Here is a 19,879-nt window from a genome sequence, read left to right as displayed (position 1 = left end):
ATTCTTACAACCTTTTGCGAACGATTTTAATCGAAGTGCGTAGATAAATTTATGCTTGGAAAATAAAAACGATATGATGAAATTAATATCTTTATTCTCACTCTTTTTTTTCAGGTTATGAGTTATAATTTCAAGCTGGTTGTCATTCGAGAAACATGGCAGGGACGACCGAAGTCGTGGTCGTAGCACCGATACACATGTAAACAGTGAAGCTTCGTCTCGAACACAACCTATAAACATGCCGGCATCAAATCCACTTCCAGCGATGACTCTGAAATGGGAGAAACTCTCGCCTTCAGAATTTCAGCAACTACAAGATTACATCCAATGCAAGTCTTTATTTCTTTATTTAAGTATAAAGTGTGTGTATATGCGCACACAAATAAGAAAACATTTCGATGGCGAGAATCTAATTTTCACAGGCTTGGAATTTGTTTCGTTCGTAAACATCAAGGCAATATATATATATATATATTTTATATGTACGTATATGTATTTGAAACAGCGTATCTCTTCTGGTGTATATTTATGGTTATCAGAAAGTCTTTCGAACTGAAACTTAAGAAAAGGAATTCTTAGTCGTAAAATGAGTAGGAAACGGGAACTCTAATATTGAAACAAGTCGATGATGAAAAATTCATCCACTCGTCGATGATTCTTTGACAAGAAAACCTCTGTTCACGAACACGACTCATCTGTTGCAAGAACGGGGGGGGCATTGATTTTGTGTTAAAAATCCCCCGAAAAATTTAAATTGAGCTGTATATGCATTTTTGTGTACGTGGAAATCGGCACGTGGTAAGAATTTTCTAAGAATTTTCTCTCCCCCTCTTTCTCTCTGTCTCAATCGTATAAACGTTGTAAAAAAATCACGAAGCGAGAGTTTCACGTATCCACGTTCCCTTTTCGAGCGGAATGAAAATATCAAAGTTAAGTTTTGAATTATTCGCGTTATTCTTATAACATGGTTATATATATATATATATATATATATATGTCGCACGAATGAAAAATGAAGACGCATTTTTCGGGTAAAATGGTAAAAAAGGGGAGAAAAGAGAGATATAAACCTCTGGATAAATTTCATTTAGTCTTTCAATTCGACTCAGAGAATCATATGTCAAAAGTAAAATCCGTGGAAGAATGATACGTAAAAGGCGTATCCTTCGAGGAAGGGGTTTGCCTCTTTCGACATGAAAGAGAAGATGGCGTATGCGTATGTATTTGCGACAATAAATCACTCAAGAGATCGTACGCTATCATCCAAGTTAGTCATTCAGAGAAATATGTCTTTTTTTTTCAAATCTAATCTCTTATTGTTTTCGCGGAAATGTTTGTTTCCTCATCGTCGACATCTATTTACAGCGGTGATTAATGAAACGGACACGAAGGTTTTCGTGCTTTCGAATTTTACGGATATAAAATAATCTCACATGTTTCTATTTATGCTATTGATTATCTCTTCGACGAACTTCAGGAGTTTCATCGAGTTTTTTTGTTGTTTCGTCGGTGAATATTGATTGTCATTTTGCTTTCTAACATTCTTATGCTAAATTTTTTTGTAGAAAATACGTTTTTCTAATCTTTAATTTTGCTCCTGATTTGTCGATTTTTAATGAGACGGTATTTCATCTGCTTTTGTCTTTCTGATTTATGTGTGAATATTCTTAATATGCATTATTAATCATTTTAGATGTCTCTTGAGCATTTTCTTTTATATTCGTTTGGAGTCAAAGAGGTGGTTTTTAAACTTAATCTTTCAAAGAATTTGAATCCCTTTTTAGTAAAAGTAGTCCTAACTCTTTTGTTATTTGATCCGTTTGTACAGTTGGTATTGCTAGTATTGCAGTTGCATTTCATGTAGGCCTATACATGGCTATTTTACCCTTTAATGGGCAAGCATTGAATCCACAGGAGAAACATTTTGAGGGGTTATATTAGGCAAGTAAGAGGGGTAAATTGAATGCTATTACATGACAAAAAAATTATCGTCAATATTTAAAAAATAATGGGAAGTTGCACGTTTGGGGGAACACGCTGTGTTTATATTATTGAAATAGATTTGAAATATTTACAAATTTCATTTATTGTTTGTTAACTTGCTTATACATCATTGTTGAAGAATGCACAGCAATATGTCTCCTCAACATGCGATATCCCCCCCCCCCCAGTGCAACTTTAAAAAATAGTTCTTGCTTCACAGGGTGTGTGTGTGGGGGGGGGCAAAGTGTGTTATAACCCAATGAGGGACATTCGGATGGGAGGCAAATTAGGAAATGGGTGGTCTTGACAATTAGCTGAGAAGGTGAGGCGGCAGCAAAATTTGGGGGTGTGTGTGCAAAAAGCGGGGTTTGTTCGGTTTTCTAAGGTCAAAGATACATGCTAAGCTGCTGTGGTGGTCGGCTGAAGTTGGTTTTCTATGGTTCCCAAGCTAGAGGTGCAAATGCGAGCCGATCTCCCCTTTAAAAAGTCTCGCCACACAGGTAAGCAGGTCTACAAACAGCACAAATATTCAGTCATTACACTTCACTCACTTCACTTCTGAAATATAGATGGCAGCACTGACTGAAAAATCAGACACGACACTAGACGTGCACTCAGACTGTTAGGTGCACACACTTTCACTTCCGGCACAACTCACTACGTAGTAAATTGCCCATATACGCGGCGATAGAGGTGCCCAACTTACCCGAGGCGCAAAAGCGGGAAGATCTCCCCATTAAAAAGTCTCGTCACAGAGAGCAACAGGCCAACGATACAATAATTCGATCATTACACTCCACTCACAGTTAGAAAAATTGATGGCAAATAGCGGCACCACAAAACTACTAGCATTACATATAAATAAACTTTCGTCAGGTTCACAACACGTACGCATATTCCAACATGTACCAATTCGTTAGAAGTTCCGCAGAGGAATGTGGACGAGGTGCATGTGTGGTTTAGTAGTAATAGTTGTAGATACATACTAATAACACTGTGGCTTGTAAAATGGTTTGACTGAAATAAAACTTTGGAATTGTTATTTTTTTTATTATTATCATTATATGAGTACAAAAAAAATGTGAGAAAAATACAAAATAAAAAAAAAACACTTACCAAGGAAGTCAAGTTGAAAAATTCCCATTCTGGTAAATGATGGTAAAAAATTAGTATAGAAAAAGAATGTCGAACGGATAAAACTGGATATATACAGTCGAATACCGTTATAACGAACGCCAAGACACCGGAGGAATCACTTCGTTTAAACGAAATTTCGTTATAAAGGGATTCCAGGTTACCTAGCAGTTCCCATGTGAATTTATTTGGGGGATTTGAAAAGTTTTCGTTAACACGAACATTTTTTCACGCCCGAGTGGTGCAGCGGTATAGCGGTGCTCGTCTTCCACCATGAAAGTTACCGTCAGGATTCACGGGTTCGAACCAAAGGTAAGAACGTAGAAAACAAGGTTTTTACCTGCAGAGCCTGAGGTGACCGCCGATAGAAGGCTCCTTCATTTCCCTCCAACTCCATTGGTAGTAAATTGTCGTATAGGACAATTATGACCAGAGTTGATGTGCCGTGTAGTAGTTACGTATTCGGGTAACACACATACGCACTCGGTCATTTTCCTAGAATTATACGGATGTACATATACTCCGTACAATCCAACTACAATTGGGATTTTTAATTAAACTAGAAAACTTTGTGATCGTTACTTTTGACGTAACGCCGAATTCGTTTTCTGCATTTATGGAAACATAAAGAAGCTTTTCATGCACGAGTTGACCATTTGAAAATGAATGACGTCTTAGAAAAACATCACGAGTGATCATTCAGGATCAATGACAAACAATTCGATTTGGACATTCCAAAAGATATTACGCGGTTCTATGATATATATATTTTGAAACGCATTTCATTATTAATTTTTTTTCCCTCGGCGGTATTTTCCTGAGGCAAACGAAATGTGATTAAAAATGCATTTAAGCGTGAATAAATGAGGTACAATGAATGTCCTCCTAGATCAAGGAAATGGAAAAGAAAAAAAAATCTATTCTGAATCTCATAAAAAAATTAATTACCCCATTGAATAAGAAGAAAGGGACCCGCGCTTGGTGAGAAATATATCTATCTTATTTTTTGTTGTCTTTTTTTAGCAAGATTTTTCTCTTCTTGAGTTAGATATTTGATGGATTCAGAAAGTAATTAGAAGTAGAATAACTTTTTTTTTTCCTTGAATTTTTTTTTCCCGTGTGACTCAGTGTTTGACTTAAATTCTTGAAATTAAACGCAATAAGATATAGAACTAGTGGTACTTGAAGATTGACCCTATAAACGTATATTGTTACGCCTATTTTATTTTATTTTTCCTAATATGTACCTGTGTATAAACTCGCTTTTTCTCGGCTTTGTCATAGCGAGAATTGATGTCAGCCTCTCGTCCATTGCATAACAAGAAGTCAACAACATTTACATCTATTTCATGAAATTGATGAGAACAGGTTATTTCGCATTATTCGCGTTTATCTAAATAACATAAAAGTATAATATGAGGGGACATTGGATGGAATCCCCAAGGAGATTAGGTACGATACGGTTATTTTCGGCAGTAGTCTGAACATCTCTCTGCAGAGCGCAGGCAGATTTTCAACACGAGAGGAAAATTCAACCGTTTGTCGTGTTTGCTTCAAAATATGGAAGGCAAACGGTATAAGTATGACACAAAACAAGCGTAACTCTGACATAAATATGTTAGGAACGCACATAATACGTTCCTGCATGTGCCAGTTCGTTAGAAATTCCGTAGAGAGATATGTACGAAAAGCGTGTACGGTTAAGCAGTAACAGCACTTTGAACATTTGAAAAAATGCGTTGCGCAGTTTATTAGAACCGTGGATAATGTTGTCAATTTGGTATTGTTATCACTTTTTAAAGTACTGTTGTATCAATATCGTGATATGAAAAAAAATCGTTAATAGTTATCAGGATTTCAGTTTATGTTATCAATTTTTTTTTTGGTCCAAAGTTTTTTATCGCGCATTTTGGAGCAAAGCTGGAGCCAGACTTATTTCCCCGTCCCCATAAACCATCATTATCAGCCAGCAAGACTATGTATGAGGTCAGAAAATGTGCATTTATAAACATTGCCGTACTCGGTTCACAATACCCTATTCGGGTCATGATGGCCGCTATGATTACACATGGAGGTACTTTTGCAATGGCCTATCCATAGTAAAGTCTAATGTAAATTAAAAAAAAACCTTATTTTCAGTTCTGGGTCAGTTCTTCGGTCTCGGCCGAAAGCCTTTCTTGTTATCTATAGAACGTACCGTACATTAAAAACAATAGAGAGAGAGCGTAATTCGTAAAACACATTAGACACATTCCAATCAAACAATGGGTCAATAATAATTAAGGCAAACGCAGGATTTTAGCAAAAAGCAAAAATATCATGTTTTAGAACAATGTGAAAAAAAAAATGGTGCAATTGAAAATTTCGTTCCGCATGCAATCAGTCATGTGGGAAAGAAATACTGTGTTGTCCATTTTCATACGTCCCGTTCAACCAAACGGGACACATGGCCATTGCCACCGGGAGTTTTGGATATAGTTATGAATCGTTTATTGTTATCAGGAGCCTCGAGTTCTGATGCGATTAAGTTAAGTGGTGTGCATTGTACAAAGGTGGGTTTGTCTTCAAGCGCTTTTAGGTACACAACACATTCCAAGCGCGCCCCAAGTCACAAGAAATTGCTGAAAGAAATACTAATGAGCTTACAAGGAAAACTCTCGTTTGCAATCATCTTTATTTTGTGAAGCTCCAGTTTTAATCAACAATCATCATACAGACCCCAAAGGATCTTCCCTTGTTATATATTCTTCCCTTCAGAAGTGGCGTTTATTACGATGAGAGGAGAAAGTGACGTAGAAAAGTGAGAGAGAGAACAGGTTTATATACACTCTATATGTGCAATTTAGCAGTAGTATTAGTCAAGGTGGATGATTTATTATATCGAGTGACTGACAATTGTAGGAATGTATTAAGCAGCTACTGAAAAGGCCACTGCGGTGGTCGAGTAGTCATAGTCACAGACTCTCATCGCGAGGACCCGGGTTCGACCACCACAGATGCCACAGTGGCTGAAGTTGGTTTTCTACGGTTCCCAACTTCGAGGCACGAATGCGAGCTGATCTCTAGCTAAAAAGTCTAGCCACAGAAAGCAACAGGAGTACAAATATTCAATAGTAACACTTCGCCCACAATTCGAAATGTAGATGGTGGCAGCACTACAAATTCACACACACAACACTACATACTCACTCAGACTGTACACACACTCACACTTCCAGCACAACTCAATCGGTAGTAGATTGTCCTTGAGGATGGAACGGAATTGTGCTCGGGTTAAAAGAAACAAACCGCTGAAAAAGGAGAGGTATATCGTGACTGAGTGTGCGAGCAACGAGAACGACTGCTTCAGAACGTTGAATCGAACAGTAACAGACAGGCAGAATGTGTTGAGTTTATGCATTGAGGAAGGAAATGTTGATATAAAGGGGTCAGCAGTGAGATTTGGATGTGTTAAGTTGCAATATGAAGTTCGTTTCTTATCGTAAAAAGCCCCATACATAAAAAGCCATACATTGCTTTAAGCCACGGGCGTTCCTGGAAGCTAATACAATTACGGACATCTTTCTTTTTGACTAATTGTTATTACGAAAAGAGCTTTTCAAAAATTGTGATTTGATGAGGAAAAATTCTTTCTTTTCAACAACCTATGTGTATGCGCCGATTTGTCGAAGCACCTGACTTTTGTTACTTTTTCCTCGACATCTTACGGTGGCGTTTATTACGTTCTTGAGACAAAATTCATTGCCCTCCCCTCCTCCCGCTGAAAACCGTTTATATAGTTGATGGAATCACTGTTGACGTGTCACACTTTCTCGATTCTTGGAGGACAAAATGTACATTAAGTTTGCTGGGAATCTGCGGTTATTTCTAAGAATGCGAGTGTAAATACTGTTCCTTACTCTCGTTACGTGTTCTTTCCCGTTCCCGTTTTCAATGGGAATTGATTTATTCTGGAAGCCGCCCAAACGAAGGATATCTTACTGGCGTGTTTCTCTTGAGAACATTGACACGGAATTATATCATATCTCGAGACTAATTCATAAACTACAGATTTCAACTGACATTTACACGAAAATGAGCAATTTATAAAGTGCCGTAATTCGGGTGTACCTTTCACCTAAACGGGTCATTTTGCAGCAATCCTGAAGAAAGATTTAACGCTGGCTAGCGGCTATTTTAATGACAATTTTTTCAAACAGTTTTGATTTTGTCTGACAGGAGACCTTATTGGTCAATTCATGTATATGAGTTTCTGATGCGTCCGTCATTTTGGATATCGTTTGCTAAACATAATCTGTACTGCTTGATTTCTCCTGGAATATTTGTCAAGAAAAAGTTGAATTTTTCTGTCAAAAAGTACTTAATTAGAAAGTAAATGCTATTTGTTTATGTGTAGAAGCTAATTGTCTTTTTAAATCATTCGTATATTGTAACAATTTATTTATCATTACATACTCGATAGCAATTTGATGGTAATGTTCTGAGCTAAACTGAAGCTACTTCGCACCACCTAAAAAGTCGGATAAATCAACCCCAAAGTGTTTTTTTACTTCGTTTTAGGCTTAATTCAGCTCGCGCAATTCATATCAATAACCAAATTTGTGTCTCTTGTTTTTTGAATGAAATAATACCAAATTTCATTCACATTAGTTGCCTTTTTTAAATGAGATGGGTTGCACTTTTGTGAATTTTGATCATTTTTTTCCATTCAAGACCAAAAAATACATTTCCTGTCAGTTTTCCGTATTTCCTGTGTGGCAACACGACAAATTTTAAATGGGCTGTTAGTGCTCCAATGTATTTTCTTGCTTACAAGTAATAATTACATTAAGTGATGCAAAGTAACTCATAGGAGCGGTTACTTTGCACTAATTTTAAAAAATTCATAAAAATAAAATAAAAAATTGTGGTCGCTTTCTAAGGCAATGGATCTGTTCTCACATCATCTTAGAATATATCATCATTTTCAAAAATCATTTTACGTATTTCCTATGCCTAGCATGAGTTTTTCCGTATAAACTGGAAAACGGTTCAAAGTAACCCCATGTTCAGGTACCAGATTGCCCCGTAAGCGTAGAATTTATGTCAAAATATCTAAGGAAATTGTGTATTCTTCAGTGAGATTCAGTTGAATTTTTTTCCATCTCAGAAAGAAAGAGATAGATATGTTTTATCTCGCGTAAGAGATCAGTGCGGCTCTAATGACGTGTGGATGGATTCAATCGTTCTTAGAAACTATAACGAGAGCCAAAGAAGAACATCTTCGGCATCTAAAAATGTTGGAATCTAGTCTCTCCTGGAAAGAAAAAAGAAGCCGCGAGTCCACACAAATCTCTTTCTACGATGTTGTAGTCAATTAGGCTTAAAACGGTGATTCGCCCTCTTTCGTGGAACAGGGCTTCGGAAAATCTCCTCCCTTTCTGTGTATCCGCCACGTACATACCTTTCCATGTTGAGCGACCATCTCGCCGAGTACATCACGTGATATACACATCATTATGTATACGCGGATATACTACGCACACCGCATTACACTCGACTATGTTTGTTATCCGAACGCGATCACAAATTCGGTTCGTTTTCAAACATTAATCATACATCAATGCTTCTTAGAGATTATTAAAACATAACCATGAAAGCGCATCAGCTTCATCTGCTTACGCGGAGCAACATGGAGAGAGATTCGACCCTCGGATAATCTTGCATCATATTGAGTATGGGGTTTGTAGAATTAACTTTACGCTGATCATCAGACCTTATTAAAGTAATTAGTGTGTATGAATTGAGTCATAATTGGTACCGGCTGTGATGAAACTATTGCTTTGCATTTTAATCATCGACTGAAAATTACCAATGCCGTGTTATGGCGCTCGGTGAAATTAGAGGCAATACAGAGAGTGATACCTCGGCTAACGAAGATAATTCGTTACCGAATCACATTCGCTAGCCGAAACGTGATTTTCTATTTCTTTCTATAGAAAATCGTTTAATTCGTTTCAGAAACGAGCCAAAATTCGAAGATTAGTTTCATAAAACACCCTAGAAGCTTTGTAAGATATACAAATACTGACAGAAGGCTCAGATGAACAATTCTAATCAGCTCCCATTCTAGTCAATTTTTAAAGCCTTTTTTTTTGTTTTTTTTATTAATTTAACAATATACAAATATACATATGAAATTGAGCGCGCGCACAAACAATAAAGACATCTGTGTGGCCCCAAGGGACAATTTCCTTCCAGGAAGCCTATAAGGTAATTTCTGTAGGCTAATTAAGATATTTCTCGTCTGTTATCGAATTTCCTTGACCCACTCATTCGTCAGATTTGCCACCCGGGGTTTTTGCCTGGTTAGCCCGCCCCTGTAGATACGCCTCTGTCTCTAAGTCATTCTTCTGGTCACTTACATGCTTAGTCGCTCCTTTGATTACTCAATGATCTGGTTTCCCCTCCCCACTGTCTAAGTCATTTTTTCCCCAGTCACTGATCCGGTCTCAGGTTATCTAACTCTCCTCGTTTGATCACTCACACACACACACACAGTTTTGGTAATTCCATGCCTATATACTAGCTAACGAAAAAGAGATGTATCTGGAAAGCGATTCCGCAGTGGAAATAATTAAATCTAACTCAAGTAACAGTTACGCATTGGATTCATATTGATTAGCACGAAAATTTAGCTCACGATGCAGCTGTTTTATTTTGGCGCATGCTGCATCCACATCAACAAAAATGTTTGTTAGCCGATTCCGTATCCGTTAGCCGAGACAGAAAAACGTGGAAAAAAAAATCTTCGTTAGCTGAAGTATCACTGCATGTAGTTCATACGTACATGTCACTGAGATTTATCCGGCCCACGACAGGTGGGCATTTCCTGTAAAATACGGACAGGTCATAGGGTACATAGAAAGATGTCTTATCCACTTGTTAGTTCAAGATATGCGGGAAACTCCTTGTTACGTAGAGATGATCATTTTTGGAAAGAAAAATTTCACATTTACCTCTACTGGGACCACTCTAGCAGTCCGACTGCCTAGTTAGTTCTTATATAACTCTTCAAATTGTTCAAAGTTTTCATTGGAGGACCTATAATATACTTCTGTTGCTGATCCAATACTATACAGCATGAGATTGACCACAATAATGCAAACACCCAGCCGGGTTGCCCTGCTACAGAAATAGCAGATGCTTGCGAAAAGAAAGGGTGAACTAAACAATTGGTAATTGAATCTCAAAACGAATGAAAAAATAGTGGTGAAGGTGAGAAAATGTGGATGCTCATTTGTGTGAGCATCATAGTACGCGGTACACAAAAATATTCCAGTCCAGGGCTACCATTTCCAAAGACGGGACCCAGTGCGGAAATAATCTTGTTCCTCCCTTCTCGGTATGACCAAGCATAACCTCAGTCATGGGATAGGCAGCACCGACGATAACCCCGAAAGTTGGGGTACAGTATTGCTGTACATATATAGTACATATAGTACTACTGTACACATATAGTACATATAAACATTAGTTGATTGGAATCAGAATTTAGGAAAAAATCCTGCCTTTTACATTTTATGCGTTTTCTTTCGTGGTTATAAGAAACTGACACAACTCAGACCTATGTAACGCCCATTCTGGTGGACGTATTTCGTTGAAACTCGGTATATACAAGGTTATCTGGACCGTACAAAAGAGAAAATAGCAATAAAAAACGTCACTTATATATATATCTTATATATATTTCTTTTCTCCATGCAAAACGTATACAACCAAATACGTCCACTACGTAGGTCTAAAGCATATATTGTCAGTGTCTAATTACAATTTCCCTGTACTACTTTACCGCACACCAACTACGATCTGCAAGCAATTTCCAACCAGTGGAGGTGGGTGGAAAATGAAGTCGCCATCTATCGGTGGTCATCTTAAGCTCGGTAGGTAAAGAATGATGTTCTTACCCGGATTCGAACTCGTTTACCTTGACAGAAACCTTCGCAGTGGAAGACGAGCATCTAACTACTGCACCACTCGGGCGCTAACCTCCCTCCACTAAGGTTTCATAAAATTAATTTTGACCGCAATCCAGTTCTTAAAAAAAAGTCTGAATTTCTAGAAATTTGGGCAACGAACATCATGTAAAGTAACTACTTTGAAAATTTTAATACAAATTGGTTCTCTTCGGAAGGAATTGTACTTGGAGGCAAGGCAACAACTTTTTTTCGCCCGTGGGTTGAAATTAGTTCAGAGTTGCGGACCGAACCGGTGAATTATCTTTAACTAGCCTCAACGGGGGTTTTTTAAGACTGGCAATTATGTTGGATTCTATGTCGTAGTATGAAACTTTAACATCCCTGCGCAAATGCAGATGCCTTACAGGCATCGTGTGATTCTATTCCTTAATTAATTTTCAAACTCAACGGCTTGTACCGTAGCTTGGAACCTTCTTCCTGACACTGTGAGTTGCAGTCTCGTGTCTTAGATCGGCCCTGACCCTTACCTGACTGGTGCGCGTGTGGATGGTATGAGATCGGTACTATTTAATGTGTTTTGGGGGATCATATCATTATTTCCAGCTCTTTTTTCTCCAGCAGTGTTAAATTATATAAGAAGGTGATGAATGTTCGGCAAGAAGACAATCAACATCATGGGTGCACAACCTTTCCAAGCTGCGGGCCAGATATGCGATAAGACTACCACTAGTAAGCCACAAACTACTAATTAACCGTATATGCACTTAGCACACATTCCTCTAAGGAATTTCCAGCGAATCGGTACATGCCGGAATGAGCGTTCTGAGTGAATGTGTGACGTATTTACTTTGTCAGAATTGTGCTTGCTTCGTGTTCTTGCTGGTGCTGCCATCAGGCTTCCATATGTTGAAGTAAAGATGATAAAGTGGGCTACAAACTGGTGAACTGGTTGAGTTGATACTTTTTTTAGTAACACTCTTTCGTGGGGCGGAGGTTGCGCAACTCCCTCATATAAACGCGCTCATTTATTTTTCCTTGTTTCCTAGATGTAAATCAAGGTTCCGAATTCAGAGTTTCTTTGCCGAAGAACTAGATAAAAGTCGTAAAAATTAAGAATTCGTCAGTGAAGCTGAGGTGGTATAAAGATGCTGCTCACCGCACCTAAACAAACAGCACTGCCTTCGATATAAATTCGCATTTTTTTATTGGAATGTTTGAAGCCGTCTTCACATTTTTTTCTTTGGTAGGTTTATATCTGTATCGGGTTTATATATAAATGAATAAAAGTGAGAAATTTGGGGGAAAAAACGGTAGTGGGGGGGGGGTGTTCTCGAACTCGATGCAATGTTTGCAGAGAGAGGCAAAAAGTTCCATATTCACGCCGCAAGCTTGAGAAAACACGTGAAATACCAATTTATAAAAATCGTTCGTGCGCGGGAAAAGTTTACTTTGACCAAGATGTCTATATACGGCTGGGATCGTTTTTATATTATTATTCTGTATTTTATTCTGCTCTTGGAATGTACAAGCCATAAACCAGTCTCTCGAAGCTCATCCTGGGACACATTAGAGCGGCTTGGCGGTGTGAGCCCGATGGCTTCCTAGACAATAATATTTCTTCACGTTCGGCAGCTTCGTGTGGCCAGAAGCGATCGTATAAATTTCGTGCCGAGTGGCGTTTATGTAGTCTACGCTCGAGGATATCGTCTCTCTTTCTCTGTGCGCGGCACGATGACCATTCCTTGATATCGGCAATGGCTTCGGCTTAATGTGGGATATCTTAGACGAATGGGAATCGTTCCGTGGGGAAAAATTGCGGAATCGAACCGACAACTCACGTTCTATGATTTGGATATCGCTTTATATCCTTATGCTCAAACTTTTGAAAATAAGTCTTATCAGTTTTCGCCTCTTGCTTGCATTGGCCTGAATTTTCTCGATCGTTTAACAGTTTTCGGAATGAAAATACTATTTTCCTTAAAGCTCATCAATTCCAACGAGAAATAACTCTTCACATTTGTGTCTATAAACTTGAAGAGCTGAATTTAATTAAACTTGAATTTAAATTGTGATGAAAATCAATTTTCCAATTGAACATTTTTGTGAACTGTGATCTCGATAGATTTAAACAACAAAAAAACATGCACACATTTATTCTCACAAATCATGACTAATATAAATGAAGATTGTCGTAAGTAATATATTTCTTAGCAGGCTACTCCACGTATGATACTCTATGATAAGCCTAACAGATTAACCATCAACTTCTCTGGTTCGACCACGAAAAGACGACCAGAGTTCAATAACTGCATATATCAACGATTTCGGCAGAAAATGCTGAAGACTTCGGAAAAAAAAATTCACATTCCTCTGCGGGGAATCGAACCACCAATCTCTCACTATCCGGGCGAGTGTTCTAACCATTGAAGTACAGAGGACAGACGTTTTCTTTCCTTAGAGCATATGTACGCCCGGACAGTGAGAGATTGGTGGCTCGATTCCCCACAGAGGAATGTGAATTTTTTTTTCCGAACTACATCTCGATCTCCGCTTGGTTATCCAGGCTTTCGTACTTAGCATAGAGTTCTAGTTCCGCACCCACTGCTGTTGCACTTATTGGTGTTCGGACGGGGGCTAGCGGTTGAAGATTATTGTGTATTTTTGCAGTAAACAACAAAAATAAAACCCTTCTGGAAGGAAAAAAAATGTTGAAAACACCCAGTTGAGAAAATCCCGCTTACGCTACTGGGTATAACCCGTAACTGATGAAATTTAATGAAAGAAATGATTTTCAGAGTAAATAAAAGTGTTCAATAATTTGGGGAATAATGTTTAATAACGGGGAATACCATGATATGGCTTGGTGGCCCACGGATTTCATGGAAAGTTTCAATTTTTCCCGCAATACCTGAAAGGCTGAAGACTCCCGGTGTAGAAGAATGAATTAGCCTAAGGCACATTGACAACCGGGCGTATTCATCATCCTCAATCTTAGAACGGGGTATACTCATCAGTTACGGGTTGAAATTTTGAACTCCGATTTGCTCGCCTTATCAAGTAGGCTTACCTTCTAACAAGACAATGCGTGATATAATAAGATTGTGGATATCTCTTAGATTATATGCATAATAAGCGGATTAATTATATTCACCGTAACAGCTATACAAAATTCTGAATTCTTCGGATTCTACAAAACGAACGGTAGGTACTTCAATGAATAAGACACGATTACGATAATTTTTTTCACTCATGTTCCTGATGCGTTCGTGCAGTATCGATATATTTCTCCTATATGGTGTCACATTTTCGATTGCAACAATCTTTTTGAAAAAATTTAGTGGATTTTAAGAAAGTTTTTTTTCAATGATTTCTTTCCGAATTTTCACAAAAGAAAATCTGATTTTTATTCGAATCAGAACATTCAAATATTTTCATTATTAATTTTTACTTCCTCAAACTTCATTAACTACTGGTAGCAATTATTTGATAATTGAATAAATGGAAATTGAACTTCTTTTTCATAATCGCGATGATTACTGAGTTTCTACTGAATAAATTTCGCAATGAAATGCAGCCACAAACAAATAATGGTGACTTGTAACATCATTCGAATACCAGAGGTTATTAAGACGTAAAATAACTCGCGCAACATACAATTTAGTTTGTCCTCAAATTGAATGCCATGAAAAAAAAAGTCAGGATAATCGTCTTACCGTAAAAGAAACTTTGCTTCTCCGCCTTTTTTTTTTAAAGCAAAGTTCATTTATGCTCATAATTCCAGTTTCTTTAATCTTTGACTTCTCGAGAAAAGCATGTTTTAATGAATGCTTAAAATTAAAAAGAAATTTCGAGAACTTACTGAATATGCACGATATCATAAACAACCGCTAATTCCTTTGATTTTTCGTAGTCATGAAACTAAGCAATAATTGGAATAGAAATAGGTATAAAAACTAAATACTCTTTGAATTTTTTTTCTTCAGATTATTATTTTTCTAGAGTTTTAAGTAAAGGCATAAGAGTATTAAAATTGCGCTTCATTCTTACTGGATATTAGAGCAGAGATTGCCGCTTTTTTTCTTTCATTCAAAGTAAGGTGGCTAATTAATATACGGAATATGTTTCGGCATCTTTTCTTTTAAACATGTTCTAATTAAGTAGATAATGTTCATTAATTATAAATGAAAATTACTTAAAAATGTGTCGCTTTGAAAAATAGTATTTCAAGCGTACTTTAATTAACGGTCTCTTCTGTCCTTTCTTTCGGTCGTTAAAAACCAGTGCGACTTTCTGAGAAACGATTGCGAGATATCAAACGAGTTCTTAACATTGGTGACGTGAGGATTAGACATAAAAATTATCGAGGCTATAAGAAATCATGGACTGCCAAAGAATGACAGACATACGTCAGAACCAGCCGTATCGGGATTCTTTCCGTTTTAAGGCCCTGGTGGGGAGACCAATAAGTTTGACCTTTCATTCCTTGTTGCACGCAACTCTGGTCTATCGCCACCGAAGCAGGCTAATTCACTAGGAGTCTGAACCAGGTTTTAGTAAACACATGGGACCACTAAACGCCCCCCTTTATTTTTTCTCGCGTCGGTTCAATTTACTAAACAACCACTCCCTTTTAATTCAATTCGAAATTTAATTCGCGACTGCCTGAATATCTACTAGATCAGGGGGTTTCTAAAGTAAACTTTCTCGCGGAACCCTTGACAGTTATAAGGCTGTTCCGCAGAAGCCTTGATGATGATGAGGTTATTCTACGGACCTCAAACAAATATTCGAACCTACAAAAAAAAAGTATGTCCCTTATTGTTGTCTCAATAGCATCATGGGGCAAGGGGAAAATGAAAGGGCTTAGTCACCACTTCTTAATATACATATTTATTGTCATTAATAATTGTACCAGATCTTGTCGTGAAAGCCCCTACCAAATGTGCCGTGCTCGGGTGGGACTCGTGGTTGAGATGGCCCTGGTTGTCCCGTAAAGAATATTCTAGTTTGTTTTCCTCTTACTCGTATTTTAACAAAACAATATCTGAAAAATAGCATTTTTACGCTTCAAAGATCGGGGGTTTTCTTAACCATTCGATGTAGTCATAACTACAGCGAATCTCAATCTGAAACAAAGGGTATCGAATTCCCGAGTGGGATTGAAAATAGTAGCGTAAAAACAACGGGAAAGGTTAATGAGATAATGTAAAGTTACTCGTAAGTCCTGATTGTGGTTCAATATGGATTCCGGTTTCCAGGGAGAGAAATTAAACGATGTGTGTTTCACGGAACGCATTTTCAGCAGCGAGAAGGTATTTGATTCGTTATTAGTGGAATCGTCCAATAACCAAGTTTCAAATTTAAATCATTCAGAATCACCAGAAGAATTTAAGTTTTAAGCACATTATGCGTATGCGAATTCCTCACAAGTTGCTACGAAACACTGGATGTTTAATTATCCAGATGAAAAGCTTCATTTTTGATCTTCGTATAATTCTCTGAAAAAATACTCAACGGTGTGAGTATTTTTAGTGTAACATCTCATTTAAAAAGGAATTTTTTTACAAAAGTTGTACATATATATTATATAACTCCTTCAAAGAACCTAATATTAAAAGGAGGAGTAAAACATATTACGGAGGAGTTAAACATATAAACATATATTAAGGAGTAAAACATATTGTTAAGTAAACTTTTCTGCATAAGAAAATCCCGTTGATGTTCACGCATGTGCCAACATGACCATATAAAACACACCTTAATCAAAAATCATCAATTTATTCTAAGTTCTTTCTGGTTCAAATTCTATATCGAATGTGGGAAATTAATCGAAAAAAGTAGCTTAACCATCGCGACACACCACGCCTTTCACCACTACTATTTTTCATGCGTTGTGTTGTGTGTATCCCCCCGGCCCCCGTGTCAATGAAATCTTATTCCAAAATGAACTCATTCCGCTTGCTAAGAAGATTTATTTCGGTTACATTTCTCAGAAAATCAGAACAAAAATAGCTGAGATTGGTTTTCATCCTGACCTTATGTGACACGAATACGGACAAGCTTCCTCTTTGAGAAAAATTTTTAGAGACGTGACGGATAATGCATAAAACATTTCTTAATGGCTTTGGCTAAAATGAATTAAATTAAAAAAAAAAAAGACAAAAATGGAGCAGATGGCGATCTTATCCAACAACGCACGATTTTTCGAAGTTTTTAGAACATGCGATTCTGTCTTCTCGGAGGTTTTCTCTCTCTTTCTTGAACGCACACAAACTCCGGTGATATTGCCACTAGGATTTAGTGAAAAAATAAATTGTAACTGTAGAGGAAAATACAAAAATATGATTGAAATAAGTGCACAGTTTCGGTCTAACTTTCTTTGGGTTTTAAAATCATGGAGTTAGAATTCGTCGCAATCTTTATTCCTTTTGTTTTCTTTTTTATGTACAGTAAAAGAGTCAGTTTTTTAGGAATAATGCATATGACTACGTGACCAGAAATTCGAAGTTGTTTCCGAATGGATGAAAAAAAGCCTTGCTGAAAACTTTCCGATTAGCAGGAAAGCGTTGACGAGTCTGTACAGACATGGAAATGAGCAGTAAAATAATAGTTGAGAACTTTAATTGTTTGGCTGGTCGGTCAAATCGTTTTGATAATACGAAAATTCTATGTAAAAATATTTTTGAAAACAAACTGCTACTACTACTAAACCGGACATGCACCTCGTCCATATTTCTCTGCGGAACTTCTAACGAATTGGTACATGTTGGAATGTGTGTGTATGTATAGTGAACCTTCCGTGAAGTTTGTTTCTGTGTAATGCTTGTTATGTGTTGCCATCTGCAATCAATTTTTTCGAAACTATGAGTTTTTTTTCAACTCATAGAGAGTGAAGTGTAATGAATGATTAATTGTAACGTTGTTGGTCTTATTCCTCTCTGCGGCGAGACTTTTTAACGGGGAGATCGGCCCGCATTCGCACCTCGAAGTTGAGGAAAAGAAACTGCTGTGAGACCAAAGATAAATTTCGTTTTCTAATGCAGATAAAGTAGCAATTTTCTACAATTTTATATCCTAATAGAGCCGAAAATGGAAATTCGTTTACGACGAGAATTCCGTATAAAGACAATTTTCCTCGTGATTGGGAACTGTCGTTATAACGGAGTTTTACTGTACGCAGCATATACGTAAAATTATCATTAATTGTATTATCATTCGTTTATGGCAGTGGTTCTCAAACCTTCGGTTCAAATAAACCGCGGTGTATTTGAACTTCGTTGAAAATAAAACCGCGATTGCAATGTCATTTCTTCTTGAAATTGTTAGTGTTTCTCTATTTTGATATCTTATTTAAGAGAGCAACCGTTAGAGAACCTTCTCGAAATTTCAGTTTTTCTTCATACAGTATAATCAGCGAATCGTGATAAACCATTATTTCTAATTATCAGTTGCGTGCCTTACTTTCAACTATTGATAGAGTTCATGGATATTAAGTAGTTCGGCTTTCAAGAGTAAAAGTGTATTTCAGGTTTGACATACTTTTATTTACGTCGCGAAAGATGAAAATAAATTTCTTATCAAGACGTTTTTCTTCTCGTAAACCTCTCGCAACGCCCTAGTGGATCTCGACACACTCTAGGTAGGAAACCAATGGTCTATGGTTTTGATTTGTAAGCTGCTGTACGGTCGTGGGAGCATCATTTTGGACTCTCATATCGATGATCCAGGTTAGAACCCAGTTGGCAGTACATGGGTGGTCAACTGAAGTTTTTTTTTTTTTGGTTTACTGCGGGGGGGGGGGGGGTTTACAAATCCATCTCTCTCTACATAAATAGGGCATATGTAAGTTTTATGTGACAATAAGCAAATATAATGAAAAATTCATTTTTTATCAATTTTCTATTTTGAATATACGGTTTTTGATGACTCGTTGGGGGGCGGGGGGCTGTCAAATAATTCTATTTCCTAATAGAAAATGACGAAATTAAAATAGAGAATTGAATAGTTTCAATTGAATCACTTTTGACTTTGTACTTCTAAAGGCGTTTTTACACACGTCTCTTGTAGTTTATTAAATTTCAAGTCGTCAAGTACTTCAAAATGTATGCAGGCGTTAAGGGCCGTTTCCGCAGGCTCAGCTGTTAAGTTGTTAAGTAGACAAGTAGGATTCAGTATTATACTAAAAAATTATTTTGAAGAGCTGTTTCACCACTCTTCAAAATTTCAAGGGGTAATTTCGTAAAAAGAGAAGTGGTTTTTTAAATAAAAAATAGAGAAATAACTATTATAAAAATAACCTGAAATTTGAAAAACAGTATTTTCACTCTTCAACGAAATTTGTAGGAGTAAAATTTAATTTTTCGATGCGTGAATCACGCATCTAGATGCGTATTTGCGGACACTGATAGGATTGAATATGGTTTATTTTTTCGGTTAACCAAGTCTTATGCGTATGCGCCAGAAGACGCGGTGTGGTATCATACGAGTATTCACTACTTGGTTACTTACGTTGGAACAGTGGTTACTTACGTTGGAACAGATTTTAGTAATTGACGACTTGTCTGCTTAACAACTTAATCATTTGACTAGTAAATTACTTGACGCGTGTAAACAGGCCTTAAGGTATTGAATGAAGCTCGTAGGAAGCCCAAGCACTTACCAATACACTGTGCAAAATTTGAAAATATATACGTATTTTAGAACCGGAAAAACAGCATTTTCTAAATACACTCCTATGAGAATAGGCCTTTATATAAACGGTCGTGTGTGAGCATTAGGTCAGGCAATTCGAGCTGTCAACTAAG

General features: G+C 37.2%; 1 protein-coding gene across 6 annotated transcripts in view; it reads left to right on the top strand.

The window, feature by feature from the left end:
- The window catches only part of Dgk (diacyl glycerol kinase 1), a 283,957-nt gene that overhangs the window by 114,428 nt on the left and 149,650 nt on the right, over nucleotides 1-19,879 (top strand). For all 6 annotated transcript variants that reach the window (XM_089236591.1, XM_089236594.1, XM_089236593.1 and 3 more), the window contains exon 3: nucleotides 115-329. In XM_089236591.1, coding sequence (XP_089092717.1) covers nucleotides 239-329 — 91 coding nt within the window. In that variant the 5' untranslated portion in view covers nucleotides 115-238. The remainder of the gene's footprint in view (nucleotides 1-114; nucleotides 330-19,879) is intronic.

Source organism: Pholcus phalangioides, unplaced genomic scaffold, assembly GCF_987345545.1.
Source record: "Pholcus phalangioides strain wild (caught in Gottingen) unplaced genomic scaffold, Ppha-v1.0 ptg000009l_1, whole genome shotgun sequence".
Lineage (NCBI taxonomy): Eukaryota > Metazoa > Arthropoda > Arachnida > Araneae > Pholcidae > Pholcus > Pholcus phalangioides.
This window is presented reverse-complemented; position numbering and strand designations above follow the sequence as displayed.